The sequence below is a fragment of the Rhinoderma darwinii genome, chromosome 5, assembly GCF_050947455.1.
Source record: "Rhinoderma darwinii isolate aRhiDar2 chromosome 5, aRhiDar2.hap1, whole genome shotgun sequence".
NCBI classification, from domain to species: domain Eukaryota; kingdom Metazoa; phylum Chordata; class Amphibia; order Anura; family Rhinodermatidae; genus Rhinoderma; species Rhinoderma darwinii.
The window spans coordinates 339,400,775-339,418,299 of NC_134691.1; the positions used below are offsets into that span (position 1 = coordinate 339,400,775).

The window sequence follows — 17,525 nt, forward strand, 5'->3', positions numbered from 1 at the left end:
AAATCTTGGTTTATATTTTAATTTAAAAAAAATAAAAAAAAAATAAAAAATAAGTAAAATATCAAACAAAATATTACGCTAGTAGCTGCCGATTATATCAGAGAACATCACACTGTACCATGTACCAAAATTATCCCCATTAAGAGAAAGTACAGAGTATAAAATGAGACTAGTTTAATTTTACAAAAATTTGGTAATTATGTATTTTAAGGTATTTTCTACCTTTAAATAAAAAATGTTGAAACGCTTTGTATTATTAGTTCATTGGTGGAGAACAATCCACTAGGAGAGCTACCAAGCAAGTTACAAGGGCAATTTAAGTGAAAAAAAAATCAATAAAAACAAAACTTTAAATGGGAATTCCAGTAAAAATAAAAATACGTTTCATTATATTTTAGGAAAATTGACGAAAGTCGTCTTTCCCAGACCTATTACCATTGTTCTAATTGATATGGGTCTTGGTTATCAATAATGCTCAAAAATATTTGTAAATAGGACATTTTCCCCAATGTTCTCACCACTCAACTTTGTAGTGAAATCTGATGGTATTGGTTTCCTCAGACAAGATTATCTATTATTTTTAGGGGAATTTTACTTTAACATAAATGTCTGTTTCACAAGGTCCTAGTGCTCTAGTTTCCAATAAGATTTGTTGTGTTCTCTTTGAAGAAGAAGAGGTCCAATTCAACCAATCATGATGCACTAGAGCAGTTGTGTTGGATCATTCCATCCATGGAGAGAAGTCAACAGTGGTAGATTTTGGGGTCTTGGGTTTCGAACTACATGACAATGAAGGCCTTCTACTGAAATCTGGTGGTGTTGGGGGTCTACAGATAAAATTCATAATTTATACTTTTTGGTAGAAATTTACCTTAACAGAAATTCCCCTTTCACAAGGTCCTAGTGCTCTAGTGTCCAATAACATATGTTGTTTTCTCTTTAAAGAAGAAGAGGTCCAATTCAACCAATTATGATATGCTAGACCGGTTGTGTTGGATCATTCCATCCATGGAGAGAAGTCAATAGTGGTAGATTTGGGAGCCTCCGGCTTCGGTCTACATGACAATGAGGACCTTGTAGTGAAATTTGGTGGTTTTTGGGGTTCTTCAGACAAGATTCATCATTTATAATTGTCGGTGGAAATTTACTTTAACAGAAATTTCCCTTTCACAAGATCATGGAGCTCTAGTGTCCAATAAAATTTGTCATTTTTTTTTTTAAAAGAACCGATCGAATTCAACTAATCATGCACTACTCATACACTAGATCGGTTGTGTTGGATCATTCCATTCTTGAGAGAAGTCAACAGAGGTAGATGTGGCAGCCTCAGGTCTCGGTCTACTTGACCACAAAGGCCTTGTAGTGAAATATAGTAGAGTTGGGGGGGTCTACAGACAAGATTCATCATCTATAATTTGAAGTGGTATATTCCCTCTTAAAACTTCCGGATAGTTTCTCACACATGGAACGGAATATGGAAACTGCCTTTTATCCCATATATAAAATAATTATTATTTTTCAAAATGTCTCAGATAGTAGTTCTGTATGGCACAACTAACATCCCAGTCTAATTTTTTTACATTTTTTTTAAAGTTGCTTCGTATAATGTGAAGTATGTGAGCTATACACATTCTGCATTTCATATACACATTCTGCATTTCATATTTACATTCTGATCTTCCTACTGATTTTCATTAATTTCCGCTTTCAAAAATATCCCTACATTCTACAAAGCCAAAAAGGTACAACTTTTTGTATGTACCTTTTCACTTATGGTGTTCTGTGAGTACATTCTATAGGCTTCTGATTTAAAAAAAAAAAAATTAGCATAATTATTCAGTTTTTCTTTAACATTTTTTACTTTCTACATTAAAATAAAATGACTTGTTAATCTTATTGTCAAGTGTTTTCAATGTTAATTGACATCTTATTACTGTAAGTTAAGAAAATATGTACCCGTTGTATTTCTGGATACAAGGCAAGACTGTCACAAAATATTACTAATAGCAATAATAATTATTACATAGATATAATTGTTTTTATTCGTTTTAAAAATATATTTTAATATTGTTAGTGTTTTATAACATTTTCCAGTGTTTTTGAGAAACATTGCCATTAACCCTGCTAAATTCTACAATATTATTAAAATAATACTGTACGGTAATCACTATTTTGCGTTGAATCTGCATTTTTTTTTATGCAGATACACCCTGCATCCACCATCACCATAACCAGTGCAATTTATTTACAGAATTCATCTTAAATCAGTTAATTCACATTTTTGATTCATATACAAAAAAAAAAATGTAAAATAAAATTTTACAAAATTTAAAAAATTAAATTCAAGCTGCCAGATATAGTATTATATTGTAAACCAATAAGACATAAGACATTTTCTAATATGATATAATCAAGTGCTTTTACTTTTTTGGATAAAGGAAGACATTTATAAAGACTGGAACAAAAAGAAAGGCAAAAAAATGTGCTCTGTAACCTGCACCAAGCATAAATTTGAGAAAAAAAAATCATTCTAAAAAATAACCAAAAAACAATTCATTGTGGAAGGTTACAGAACTTATTTTGCACCAGTTTAAATAAAAAATATTCCATTGTGTTTTATTTTTGAATTTTGTTTTTGAATTTTATATTTGAATTTTTATCCATTTTATATTTTGAGAAGATCTACAGTACTTAAATGAAAAAAAAACATCTATTGTGTACCCTATGGATTACACTTTATGTATATGAAGTTATATTGCTGGGAAATAAACCCAAAAATCCGTTGAAATGATATATTCAACCTTCTCTTTACCAGAAACTCATTTTTTTTTCTTGCCTCTTTTCCCCATTCACTAAAAAAAGTAAAATGAAAAAAAAAAATCATAATAATAAAAAATAAAAATAGCAATGTTAGAAAACTTTTAGGCAGTTTCTGAACTCATGTCGCCAGGTTCTCCGCATTTATGCTGGACATCCGGATCTGCGAGCTGCTCTTGCTCAGAATGGACAATTGTGTCCCCCCGTTGACTCCGCTGCTCGCCAGTGACGGGTGACGGTGCTTGAAATCCACAGCAAAATACCGGTTGACTTTCCAGCTCCGCCATTTCCTCTTTATTTCTGATTGCACCTTTAGGGAGAAACTTTAAAAGGTCATTTTTTTATGAAGTTTTGTTGTTATGGATCAGGATGGTAAAAATACCAAAAAAAAATTATCTATCTATCTATCTCATATCTATCTATCTATCTATCTATCTGAGACTCAGCAGGGGCCGGCAATGAGCACAGGAGAAAGCTCCTCCCAGGTTAAAAGAGAATAAGGAATCGGTGCTCCACCATAAGGCATGATGGGAGGGACATTCAAAAAATTGAAAAAAAATATATAAAAAATGTATCTTTATGTAACTTAGGAATGATTTTTGCCTCAGTCATGTTGATATCCGTTGTGACTGGAACTGCTCTTTATTCTGGATTTCATGTGTTCAATGTTTAAAAAAAATGATAAAAACAAATTGAGAATAAATTGGATCTTACCTCTCCATTCAGGAAGCAATAAAGGATGGCAACAACAAATCCCTGTAAAAAACACAAACAAAAAAACAACATAAATATTTAGCAATGTAAAGTTTGTTTCAAACAACTTTAAACTTTGTATCATAGAACATAAGACAGATCTTAACCTTCAGGGCCCAAAATTGTATTCAATTTTTTTTATTGTATAACTTTTTTTCACACTCCGATATGGCTGGATGAGGCCGTAATTTTTTTGTGGAACAAGTTGCTCTTTGTTAGGGCATATTTTTAGGGTACACAACATTACATTTTTACAGATTTATAATACGGGGCAGAATTTTTTATTTTTCACTTTGTTGACCAATCACGCTACATAGTGTTATAAATGTATTTTGTGTCTTCCAACTAATATTTAATAAAATGTGCTTATCCTCTTCGCGCACCCGGACGTGCCATTACGTCCGGGTGCGGGGTGTTATGTTTGGACTAACCGCCGGGAGCAGCGATCACGTTGTTCCTGGCTGTTTAACCCCTCAAATGCTGTGGTCAATCGCAACCGCAGCATCTGAGGCATTGAAAAGAGGGGGGTGGCCCCGTCCAACAGCTCATCACGCCCCCCACAGTGAGATCGGGGGTTGATGATGGTTGTTATGGCGGCCCAGGGGCCTAATGAAGACCCCCAGGGCTGCCTCCACTCTGCCTCTGCTAAGCCCTGCAGGGCTTAACAGATGCCTGTAAAAATGACAATATACTGATCGCTGGTTCAAGTCCCCTAGGGGGCCTAATAGAGTGTGTGAAAAAAAAGTGAACAAAAGTGAAAAAATGTTTTTAGTAGTGAATACAAAAACGAAAAGTTAAAAAAAACAAACCCTTTTCCCATTAAAGTAATGAAAAAAAAAAAGTAAAAACAAAATTGGTATCGCTGCGTCCATAAAAGTCTGAACTATTACAATATAGCGTTATTTAACTCGCACGGTGAACGCCGTAAAAAAGAAAAATGTAAAACGCCAAAATCGCTGTTTTTTGGTCAACTTTGCACTCAAAATTTTTTTATAAAAAGTGATCAAAACGCTTTACATACCAAAAAATATTACCCATAAAAACTACAGCTCGTCCCACAAACAATAAGCCCTCGCACGGCTCAATCGGTGAAGAAATAAAAAAAATTATGGCTCTCAGAATGTGGCGACACAAAACATTTTTTATCAAGAGTTTATTAGCAATAAAAGTAGTAAAATATAAAAAAAAACTATATAAATTTGGTATCACCGTAATTGTATTGAGCCACAGAATAAAGATAAGCTGTCGTTTTTACCGCACGGCGAAAGCCGTAAAACTAAACCCAAAAAACCATTGAGGAATCGCAGTTTTTTCCAACTTCAGCCCGCAAAGAATTTTTTTTTCCGTTTCCCAGTACATTATATGGAACTATAAATGCTACCAAAAGAAACTACAACTCGTCCCGCAAAAAAATAAGCCCCCACACCACTCTATTGTAGGAAAAATAAAAAAATTATGGCTCCTGGAATGCGGGGAGTGAAAAATGAAAATGAAAAATAAAAAAATGGCTTTATCCCGAAGGGGTCATTGTATTTCCCTTCATTACCACCTTTTTGGGAGAACACACAAGTTAGCGTAATTTTTTTTTTACGGTGTACTATTACTACTATTCATAGCACCATTACGACGCTATATGCCAAGAGTTTGAAGGGTTTCCAATAAATAATATTGATGTTCGGCTTTCAATGTGTGATCTTGAGGGGTCCGAAACCTGAGGATTCTCACTAATTAGCAGAAAGAAGAGGCTGCGGCAATCACTGGAGCATCATGGCCGCTTCACTGCAGTACCAGACACGGCCACACAAACATGGTTGGTGCTGTGTGAAGTACTGCAGAGTTGGGGCCATGGCGCTTGCTGGAGCCTGTGGATGGACACCCAATGATCACTCATTCATTGATTGCCTATTCTAAGGATAGGCCATCAATATTATTTCCTGGAAAACCCCTTTAATTTGCCTAATGCATACTAGTGTCCAGAATCTACACGCCGCTTCAATCTGAGGCCCGAAGCCAAGAGTGGTGCGTATTAAAAGCATAAATTTTAGGCCCCCACAAATGCTTAGGATACCCCGATAATTAATAAGGACTAAAAGGGTATTTGTGAAACAACCCAAAATAGTAAACAACCCCAACAGCAACGGGGTCTGCTCCACCGACTGCTTTAAATGATGTTGTCCTCTGCTGGACCTGATGAGCATTGCTGGGACTGGGCATTATTATGGTACCACCTGTGCCCACCAGAGGATCCACCCCTGCTTACAGAATGAGATAAGATACGCCTTGTATGGCAGGGACAATATGTAACTTTTTTTTATCATGCTCATAGTTACCTGAAAGGATCCCAGTCCCAGCTCAAATACAAGCCTCTCCCTCTTACTGACATTCTCAGGTGAAAAGGCAAAGACGGTGTAGTGGATTCCGAAGAGCGGGATCAACAGGAGAGTGGAGCGGGCCAACCTCCTATTAAAAGGAATAATGGATTGGTTAATATGTGTCGTGTGAGTCGTTACATTGTTTCCTTATTAAAAACACAGTTTTAACCCTATAATGGAACCATCACAAAGGAGCTTCCTGCCACAACAGGCAGAGATCAGTGCCCCCTACTGGCCATGTGCAGCTTTCAACCAATCACTTAACCACTTCCCATATTTGGACAAACAATCACATCCTAATTGCGGTATTTTTACTACAATAGGAAATAACATTACGCACAGTGGATGGTGCAGGCACAGGATCTGCCAACAGCAGGGGCTGCCCACTGTAATATATAACCGGCATCCTCCTGAAACGGCTACGATGGAAGATAACTTTTATCCTAACTGTTTAACCCCTTAGATGTCAGGTTCAATAGTGACCATACAATCTTAGCGGTCAGACAGAGGGAGGGGGGTTACACTGTCACCCCATTGAGGCCTATGGCATGGCCCAATAGATTGCCTGTCAGATTATTACCTAGTTTACCAAAGCAATTATAGAAGCACTCAATAGATTGCATTGTGAAGTCTCCTAGTGGAACTTAAAAAAAAAAGTTATATAAGGTTTGTTGTAATAAAAAAAACTAAATGTTAAAAATAAAAAAATGCACATTTTTTTTTATTTTGTGCAATTGTAACATCCCATATAATAAAAATAACAGGTTACTTACACTGCATGATAGACGATGTAAGAAAAATGGCAACATTGCTTTTTTTTCACAATCCTCATCGAAAAAGTAATAAAAGTTAATCAATAAGTCTGATCTACGCCAAAATTGTGTCATTAAAAAAATACGACACATCCCGCAAAAAATAAGCCCTCACGACTGCGTCAGAATGCAGAGGCATAAAAACAATTAGTAGTATAGAGCTATATAAGTCATCAAACTAGTTTTGACAGGTACCACGCCCCTTTAGGGCATGGTTAGGGCGTGACTAACATATAGCCACACCTCCATCCTTTGATCTTTGCTATTAGGCTCCTCCCCAGACCACACCCTTCCGATTCCGGTTTAGGCAAGTGACACGCCTCTTCTGGAATCGGCGTACCACAGACCACACCCTTCCAGAACAGCATCATATGACGCACACGTAGAAGGATTGTGATTGGTGCTCGCTGAAGCCATGCTGTGATTGGTGCATACGTTATTGGGGGCGTGTTCATGCCCGTAGAATGAATGTGATTGGTGCGTGCTGAAGCCATGATGTGATTGATGCGTACCGAGTTGTGGTCGTGTTCATTGAACAGAAACATGCCCTGACATGACTGGAATGCGTCCGAACATGTTTTTTGGCGGTTTTCTGAAGCTATAAGTATACCTGTGCTCATGACAGGGTTACAGTTTGAATAATGAATGTGATTGGTGCTCGCTGTAACCAAGGCATGACCAGGGTTATATCTGCAAAATTGAAAGCTGGGTAAATTTATTGTAAAAACATAAAAAAATAAAATAAAACAATGTTTACCTGGGGCGGGATTCGAACCCACACCGGCTTTTACGCCGATTGGATTTTTATGTCCAACGCCTTATCCACTCGGCCACCCTGGTATAGGATGGATATTGTGGAAACAGAATAATATGAAGAAGTGCATTAAAGGGGTTGTCCGAGATATATTTTTACTTTAAATTTAAACCCACAATGCACATATTAACTATTGAATAATATACTTACCTGTGCAATCTTGCTTCTGTTCTCCGTTCTGGCAGCTCTTTTCTTCCGATCACATGTCTTCTGACGTCACTTTTTCTTCCTCCTCCACTGTCGTGTCGTATCCCGATCACATGGTCTCGCCCCAGCGAGACCTCGGATGGGATACGACACGTCACTGGTGACGTGTCGTTTCTGCGGGTGCTCGTTCATGACTGCCCGCCCAGCCTATGCGTGTTCACAGTGAAAAAAGTGAAAAGGGACGGCACCTGCGGACTAGCCCAGTCGACGAGGTACAGTGGCATCTGTACTTTTAGTTCTTACCCTATCAAAGCCTACACATAGTAGGCTTTGATAGGGGATTATACAACACGATGCAGCACACGGGTCGCATGCAGCCCTTGAGACTGTTAACTGCGGCCCGCGGGACACCGCACTACGCTAGTATAGGCTCTGCTCCGATGTCAGCCTATAAGGGTATGTTCACACGATGAGAGGCATTTACGTGTGAAAAGACAGACTGTTAACAGCTGCCTCGTTTCACACGTAAATGCTCCTCCTCGCATTTTGCGAGCCGTCTGAGACGCTCGTAAATCTTGAGCTGTGCTTCATTGAGTTCAATGAAGAACAGCTCAAATTACGTGGCAAAGAAGTGCCCTGCACTTCTTTGCCGAGGCAGTCCATTTACGCGTCGTCGTTTGACAGCTGTCAAACGACGACGCGTAAATGACAGGTCGTCTGCACAGTACGTCGGCAACCCCATTCAAATGAATGGGCAGATGTTTGCCGACGTATTGTAGCCCTATTTTCAGGCGTAAAACGAGGCATAATACGCCTCGTTTACGTCTGAAAATAGGTCGTGTGAACCCAGCCTAATAGTACACTGTTTAACAACTGGTTCCCGACCGCTGGCTGTATTTTTACGGCCAGCGGTCAGGGACAGGTCCTTAAAACCCGAGCCATAGACTTTTTACGGCTCGGGTTTTAACTTGCTGCCCGCGCGATCGGGCAGCTGAATGTCGGGTCTCCGGCTGTCAGTGACTGCCGGGGACCCTGAGGAGAGGATAGAAGCTGCTTCTGTCTTCTCCGATGTCTTTTTACACAGCGCTCAATGAACGCTGTGTATAGGAATAGAGACAGCAGCAGCGGCGCTGTGTCTATTCCTCCCGGTGATCATGTGACTGGTCACATGGTCGCTGGATGCCGTTACTGACAGACCACTGCTGGGTCTTACTAGACAATCGTCACTATGAGAGGGCTGATTTCCCTGCTGTGCAGCCCCAGTTAGGCTATGTTCACACGGAGTATATTGCAGGAGGAATATATGCCTCAAAATTCCGTTTGGAACTTTGAGGCAGATTTTCCTCTCCCTTTCGCGGCGGTTTTCGCGCCGTTTTTCGCCCGCGGCCATTGAGCGCCGCGGGCATAAAACACCGTGAAATACGCTTTCTCTGCCTCCCATTAAAGTCAATGGGAGGTCAGAGGCGTAAACGCCCGAAGATAGGGCATGTCACTTCTTTTTCCCGCGAGGCAGTTTTACTGCTCGCGGGAAAAAGACGCCGACGCCTCCCATTGAAATCAATGGGAGGCGTTTTTGGGCCGTTTTTGCCGAGTTTTGCGACGCGGTTTCCGCGTCAAAAAACTCGGCAAAATACTCCGTGTGAACATAGCCTTACAGTGGAAAAACATGGTGTAAAAGAGAGAAAAAAAATATATAAAGTTCCCCAAAGGTCTTTTTTGACCTTTGGGGGACAGACCATAGTAATAAAAAAATAGTAACGTAAAGTACAAAAAAAAATGAAATAATAAATACACATAAAATACCCACCCCAAAAAAAAAACGTTCCCCCCCGCCAATCATTGTTGTAACGCTAGCGCTGACCCAATTACCCTAATATAGACATGTAATATATAAAAATTTACGGTAGACAATGACGATCACAAATAAAAGGTCTATTTTAGGGTAAAACTATGTTATTACCAAAAAAAAAATAGCTGAAACGTAAAAAAGCTTATTTTTTTACTATTATTTTCAAATTTTATGAATAAAAATTCTAAAATAGCAAAAAAGGTGTGTATAAAAACGCTAAAAAATGAAACCTGCAATGTCTACGGAAAAAACGTCGCAAAAATCACGTAGTTAGCGCAACAAATAAAAAAGTTTAGCTATTTTTAGCACCTGTTAGTTAAATGGCTATAACGGTGTCTGGTCCTGAAGGCGCAAAATAGTCCTGAACGGTGTCTGGTCCTGAACTGGATAAGATCTTCTGGGGTCCTGTATCTAAGCCTACATTGTTAGGCTTAGATACAGGGTCTAACAAACAGTGTCACACATGGAGCCTGTATCTAAGCCTAACACAATGTAGGCTTAGATACAGGACCCCAGATGACATTTTTTTTATTCCTGTATAAGGGTATGTTCACACGGCCTATTTACGGACGTAATTCGGGCGTATTAACCCACGAATTACGTCCGAAATTACGGCTTGAAAGCGTTGACAAACATCTGCCCATTGATAGCAATGGGCTGACGTTTGTCTGTCCACACGAGGTGTATATTTACGCGTCGCTATCAAAAGACGGCGCGTAAATAGACGCCCGCGCCAAAAGAAGTGACCTGTCACTTCTTCAGACGTAAATGGAGCCGTTTTCCATGGAGAACCAGCTCCAGCTACGTCCATAATGGACGCGGCGTTCAAGCGCCTGCACATGCTGTTACGGCTGAAATGACGGGGCTGTTTTCTCCTGGAAACAGCCCCGTAATTTCGGCCGTAACGGACGCTGCCGTGTGAACATACCCTAAGATTAGTGTTTTGGGGCCCTGTATATAAGCCTAACATGTGGTATTCTTAGATACATGGCCCATGTGTGACACTGTCTGCTTGGGTAACGTATCTAAGGCTACCTTGTGGTAGGCTTAGATACATGGTCTAACAGTATCGCACATGAGCAGTGTATCTAAGCATCCCTCTTTTTTTTTTTCTTAGTTATTAGGTGTTTTTTACAGGTTGGGTCCTTGGTACTACATCAACTTTAAGGACTACTTAAAACGCACACGCTCGTGTAAATCCGCCCTTATGCATCAGTGTGCTTTTCGATTGTCATGCGTTATTCGTGCACTCACAAAGCCAGCCCATTTTTTTCTTATTTTTTACAAAAAATTGCTGTGTAAATCACGCACCAAACACGCGTGTGCGGTGCGTGGTTTTCACGCATTTATTGACTTCAATGTGAGTGTAGGTGCATGATAACGCACCAATAGAGGACATGCAGTATTTTCCGCCCTTAGGTAGACAGCGCCACTATGATTCCGGTCCACAACGGATTGCTTCATGTCTCTGCCTAAGTCTATGTCCAAGCAAAGCGTGCAGGAGCGGAATCCCCGACCATAGTGGGATTCCACTACTCCGATAAGTTACAATAGCGCTAGGTACAGGTGGGGGGAGGGGTAGTGTGCCCTCTATGTAATAAAATTACTCCTCCTCACAGCACAAAGTGCATGTGAGGAGGAGGAATGGTACATGAAGTACAATAACGGAGGCAGCATTAGGCTAAGTTCACACAGAGTATTTTGACGAGTTTTTTTTAAGCGGAAACAGCGTCTCAAAACTCGTCAAAAACGGCCCGAAAATGCGTACCATTGATTTCAATGGGAGGCGTCGGCGCCTTTTTCCCGTGAGCAGTAAAACTGCCTTGCGGGAAAAAGAAGCGACATGCTCTATCTTTGGGCGTTTACGCCTCTGACCTCCCATTGACTTCAGGGAGGCAGAGAAAGCGTATCTCGCGTTGTTTTATCCCCTCGGTGCTCAATTTCCGCAGGCGGAAAAACGCCACGGAAAACGACACGAAAAACGCAGCGAAAAACGTAGTAAAAAAAGCCGCAAACAACGCCGCAAAAAAACAGACGCGAAAAACAACGCCAAAAAGTCTACGATAAATGCAGCGAAAAACATCGCAAAAAATGCAGCGAAAAAAGCCGCGAAGAACGCCACGAAAAACGACAGGGAAAACGCCACGAAAGACGCAACGAAAAACACAGCAAAAAAACCTGCAAACAACGACGCAAAAAAAAAGACGCGAAAAACGACGCAAAAAAGGCTACGATAAACGCCACGGAGAACGCCGCCAAAAACATCGTGAAAAAAGCCGCAAAGAGGCAATGAGCGTGCACGGAAAAAAAGTTTCCTCACAAGGAAAGATCAACAAACCAGACCCGAACTGCATCTAAACAAAGAAGAAATGTGGTAAGTAGAATTTTTTTTTAGGTTGTCTGTATAAGGGGTAATGTAGGACACAGTTTTTGAAAAAATTTTGGTATCTCGGACAACCCCTTTAAGGAGATGATTCAGATGGAATTTTAGTTCAGGCGTAGCTAACATTGCGAAGCCAATGTACATCTGACACAGTCAACCATGAAGGCTCTTTCTACGCCGAAGAAATACAAAAAATAACGGAAAACCACGATCGGGTGTACAGAATTGAAAAAGTTTTTGAAAAAAAAGCGTGTCAGAGGTGAAACATTATATTACGTGAAGTGGCGCGGGTACCCGACATCATTCAATAGTTGGATTGAAAAGCGGCAGTATTTAAAAACGCAGATAGATGGAGACGGCACCGTTTTATATAACGCTTCCAAGCAATGCATCATACCGCACATATCCACAAAATGAGATCTCTAATTACACAATCAAACTTTCTAAACCGGTCACATTAATTGGACCCTGGGAAGTCGGTCTTAGGCCTCATTTACACGAGCGTGTGCGTTTTGCGCGCGCAAAAAACGCTGCGTTTTGCGCGCGCAAAAGGCACTTGGCAGCTCCGTGTGTCATCCGTGTATGATGCGCGGCTGCGTGATTTTCGCGCAGCCGCCATCATAGAGATGAGGCTAGTCGACGCCCGTCACTGTCCAAGGTGCTGAAAGAGCTAACTGATCGGCAGTAACTCTTTCAGCACCCGCGACAGTGAATGCCGAACACAATATACACCAACCTGTGAATAAAAAAAGACTTTCATACTTACCAAGAACTTCCTGCTTCCCCCAGTCCGGGCTCCCGGCCGTTGCCTTGGTGACGCGTCCCACTCTTGTCATCCGGCCCCACCTCCCAGGATGACGCCGCAGTCCATGAGACCGCTGCAGCCTGTGATTGGCTGCAGCCTGTGCTTGGCCTGTGATTGGCTGCAGCCTGTGCTTGGCCTGTGATTGGCTGCAGCTGTCACTTGGACTTAACTGTCATCCCGGGAGGTCGGACCGGAGTTATCGGTAAGTCAGAACTTTTTTTTTTTTTTACAGGTTCATGGATTTTCGGAGCGGAAGTCACTGTCCATGGTGCTGAACCAGTTTAACGCTTTCAGCACCGTGGACAGTGACTGTCTCCTGACGTCGCGTACCCGAACATTTTTTACCGGTTTCGGTCAAAACGAGTTTGGCCGAACCCGGTGAAGTTCGGTGCGCTCATCTCGAATTTGACACTCCGTTTGGATGTTTGTAACCAGAAAAGCACGTGGTGCTTTTCTGTTTACATTCAGGAGTTTGACAGCTCTTGCGTGATTTTCGCGCATGCAACGCAGGACCGTCAGTGTGGCATGCGTTGTTTTCACGCACCCATTGAAGTCAATGGGTGCGTGTTGCGTGAAAAACGCAAGAATATAGAACATGTCGTGAGTTTTACGCAACGCACTCACGCAGCGCAAAATTCACGCATCGTCTAAACAGCCCCATAGACTATTATAGGTGCGCACGACACGCGTGAAAAGCACGCGCGTCGCACGCGCGTATAATACGCTCGTGTAAATGAGGCCTTACAGAGATACAGTACCCACACACTTGGAATACATTTGAAATGGATGAAGACTACATATATTTAGGTCTGCCGGGCGGTGAACTTAAGCAAGTCAATGTGAAGTCAGGATATTACAATTCTGTTAAAGAACTGGTAAAACGCATCAGCGAGAGGATTGAGAGTTACGAGCATCCGCCTATTGATGTAAAATTATCATATGACGCCATCGAAAGAATAGTGACTGTAACAGGGCTGCATCCTTTCATGCTCAGCGATAGACTGACAAACATATTGGGCTGAGACTCTAATAAAACCAATGTAGCCGGCAATGGCACAAAATGTGCCGATATAAAAAGCGGCTTTTACACGCTATACGTCTATAAAGATATAATCGAACATCAAAGAGTCGGGGATAGTTTTGTACCCCTATTACGAACGGTTGAAATTACTGGCAATAACAACGAAATGATCACGCAGCATTACGTCAAACCTGATTACGTCAACGTCAGTAAAAACCACTTTGATCATATTACTATTCAAATAAAGAGCGATCAAAACAGAAGTGTGCCATTTAAGTACGGGAAGTCGATCGTTAAACTACACTTTCGCCCGCTAAGAGGCACGTACTAATTGAAAAGGCGGCTTGGTAATCGTGAAAAACTTTGGGGAGCCGTATATTTACGCCAGCTACTATAGGGCACAGGCCGGGCATGGCTTACCAGGATTTCACGGTAACACATACATGTCTGGTCGTCTTTCGAAGTGGTGGTGTCTTTTGAAGTTTATTCAGGAAAGCTGTGCCGTTGTTTAGACGAGGTTTAGAATTAGTAAAACCTCACGTGAAAACTGCTGCGAGGGGTATAGCTCAACATGTCGTGGGTCGTGTTTGAGCAGCTACGATGAACAAAATAGCCGGAGAGCCACAGGAAGGCTCGGGATTAGTTTATATTGCTAAGAACAAACCTAAAAGGAAACGGAAATGCAAAGAGGTGGGACAACGGAGAGCAACCCAACACCACAGCAACAGGGGAGGTCCCAACAGGAATAAAAAGAAAAAAAACACACGTCGTGAAGCGCATAACATATTTTGAACGTTACGGCAAGAACGCTAGCAGACATGGCTTTCATTCATACAGCGTCCGTTGAATGCGCCAAATCAGAACTGGACCTATTTGAAATACAGCCTACACAGACCAGCATTGAAAAAAGCCCGTACGTCGAGGTTCAACCGCTAGCCGCCATAGCAGAAGCCGCACCGCTCGAATTCTACATAGCCGGCAGCGGTGAACACTATTTAGACCTAAATAACACGCTACTCTACTTAACGCTCCGAATTGTTAAAAACGACAATACACCGATCGCGTGTGAGCCTGACCAATTATCCTATAGCCACGTTGTTTAGCCAATTAGATGTTTCACTAGGCGACAGACTTATATCTCAATCTAACAGTCTGTATCCGTATAGAGCCTATATAGAAACAATCCTTAACTACAGCTCGGACGCTTTATCCACGCAGTTCACAACTGGCTTGTTTTACAAGGACACTGTGGGACAGCACCAGGTACGCGCTATTGGTGGAGCTCACACAGGGTTCACAAAGCGGGCGCTAATGACCGATCGCAGGAAAGTTGTTCAAGTTCTGGGGCATCTTCATAGCGATTTATTTTTCCAAGAAAAGTTGATTTTTAAATGGCGTCGATCTGAAGATAAAATGTACCCGTTGTAAGGATGAATTTTGTCTAATGTTGGCTGAAGCTGAACCTTTCAAGATACAGATTCTTAATGCCTCGCTCTTTGTCAAAAGAGTTCAGATATCTCACGCAGTGCGCCTAGGGCACGTGCAAGGACTTTTAAGCAGTAATGCAAAGTTCGCTATTGACCGTGTAAGCATGAAGGTCTTCAGCGTCCCTGTCGGCAGTCGTGTATGCAGCCAGGAAAATCTATTTTTGGGACCGAGAACGCTTATTATCGGATTTGTTGATAATGACGCGTTTTCCGGGGCCTATGATCAAAACCCTCTGTGTTTCAAACATAATCACATGAACTTTGCGGCTCTCTATGTGGATGGTGAGCAAATACCCACAAAACCCTTCCAGCCCGATTTTGAGAATGTTAACGCCATTAAAGAATACATGTCACTGGTGCATATAGCGTGGAAGCAAAATGCAGATAGCGGGTGTAAAGGATCTGCCAGACACAGCTTCTGTGTCTACGCCCGTGGTTAATCAGTCTGCATCTATTCCTAGGTCTGATAGAGTGACTCGATCTGCTACCACTCAGGCTGGTAGGCTGAGGAGTGGGAGAGCCTATCACAGCCTGGCCAGACGGATCTAGCTCCCGCCCTCTGTCTATTTATACCTTCATTTGCTTCTTGTCTTTGCCTGTGATTCTGTCCTGTTTCCTGGCTCTGCTGTTCCTGCTATGATTATTGACCTCTGCTTCATTTTGACCCTGGCTTTACTGACTACTCTCTTGCTCTGCGTTTGGTACCTCGTACACTCCTGGTTTGACTCGGCTCGTTCACTACGCCTGTTGCTCATGGTGTTGCCGTGGGCAACTGCCCCATTTCCCTTAGCTTCTGTGTACCCTTGTCTGTTTGTCTGTCGTGCACATATTGAGCGTAGGGACCGTCGCCCAGTTGTACGCCGTCGCCTAGGACGGGCCGTGCAAGTAGGCAGGGACTGAGTGGCGGCTAGATTACGGCTCACCTGTCTGTCTCCCTACCCCGACATTACAGCAGGCTGCTGATCGACAGAGAAGAATTTCTGAACGGCTCCACACTATTGGCTTTTGATTTGTCACCCGATCAGGAAGGTGTCAGCCATTTTTCACTCATACGCAGTGGCAATCTAAGAGTAGAAAGACGCTTTTCAAGAGCTTTGGAAAGAACCGTTAATATGATAATCTATGGAATATTCGATAACATCATAGAAATCACTCAAAGACGTGAAGTTGTTTATGATTTTCTCTAAAATACAAAAAGAATGAACACGCTGGAGATTACACGTATTTTAAACAGGAACCCCCACACTCATGGAATATTTAGAGGTGTGCCGCCTTATGACTTGCTACCAGACCGGAAACTGGACTCGTTGCCTGCCGCCTTTATTGTAAATACCCATGACTATAGAAGACCGGGCGAACACTGGCTGGCGCTTTACATCACAGCCGAAAAACAGAGCGTTTTTTTTTACTCATACGGACTTTCCCCTGAAAGTTTGATAAACCCTAAAGAAATACTGACATTTTTACATAAAAATTCTACAAAGGTTGTGTTTCAAAACACACAATTTCAGAGCACTCTCATCTGTATGCGGACAATATTGCCTATTTTTTTGTCATTCAAATGTGTAAAGGTTTCTATGGCCCATTGTTAATTGTTGAAACCGCGTCAATGCCGGCGGGGGGCGGGGAGGGGGGGGTATGGGGAAGTTCCTATCTGGACAGTTTAAAGGTCATAGGATTAATGGGCAAACACAATTTGGCTTGCCTCCTTTTTTTTTCTACTTGTATAAAAGTCACATGGTGTTAGAATGTGTTACACAGACATCTAGAAAGCACAATGGACAAGGTAACATATGTGTCATGTGCTTATTTTTAAAGTTATGCCTCTATCTGCCTTTGTTAGCTGTTACAAATGTTTTTAATGGTAGTAATGCCTTTTTAATAGTAAATCATGTAAATTGTAGCTTTTCATTACATTTAATTGTATATATTTTGTAACATTTTATAATCTGTTACAAACTTTTTATAGTAAATGATTGTAAAGTGTAGCTTTTCATTACATTTAATTGTATATGTTTTTCAAATTTTATAAGCAGTTACAAACTTTTTATGTCTGCATAGTATACACAGGGCATTGATATTTACTGGATTTTGTGCGCTGACCAATGGCTGGTTTGGGCTTCACAGTCATTGTAGGACTTTTCCTTGTTGATAACTATTTATCTAGTGCCCTAGTAATGTATATTCACGGACTCCCGATGCTGGCAGCAAGCATTGCTCCTCAATATTATTTTCAATGACAAATTTTTGTAGGGGCTCTTGATT

General features: G+C 41.4%; 1 protein-coding gene across 2 annotated transcripts in view; it reads right to left on the minus strand.

Moving 5' to 3' along the window:
- Positions 1 to 1,136: 1,136 nt before the first annotated feature.
- Positions 1,137 to 17,525, minus strand: part of LOC142652219 (pituitary adenylate cyclase-activating polypeptide type I receptor-like) — a 224,375-nt gene continuing 207,986 nt past the window's right edge. Inside the window, exons 14-16 of one of the 2 annotated variants that reach the window (XM_075827814.1) lie at positions 5,901 to 6,030; positions 3,532 to 3,573; positions 1,137 to 3,140 (exon numbers count right to left, since the gene is read on the minus strand). In XM_075827814.1, coding sequence (XP_075683929.1) covers positions 2,922 to 3,140; positions 3,532 to 3,573; positions 5,901 to 6,030 — 391 coding nt within the window. In that variant the 3' untranslated portion in view covers positions 1,137 to 2,921. The remainder of the gene's footprint in view (positions 3,141 to 3,531; positions 3,574 to 5,900; positions 6,031 to 17,525) is intronic. The other variant, XM_075827815.1, reaches the window with a different exon arrangement.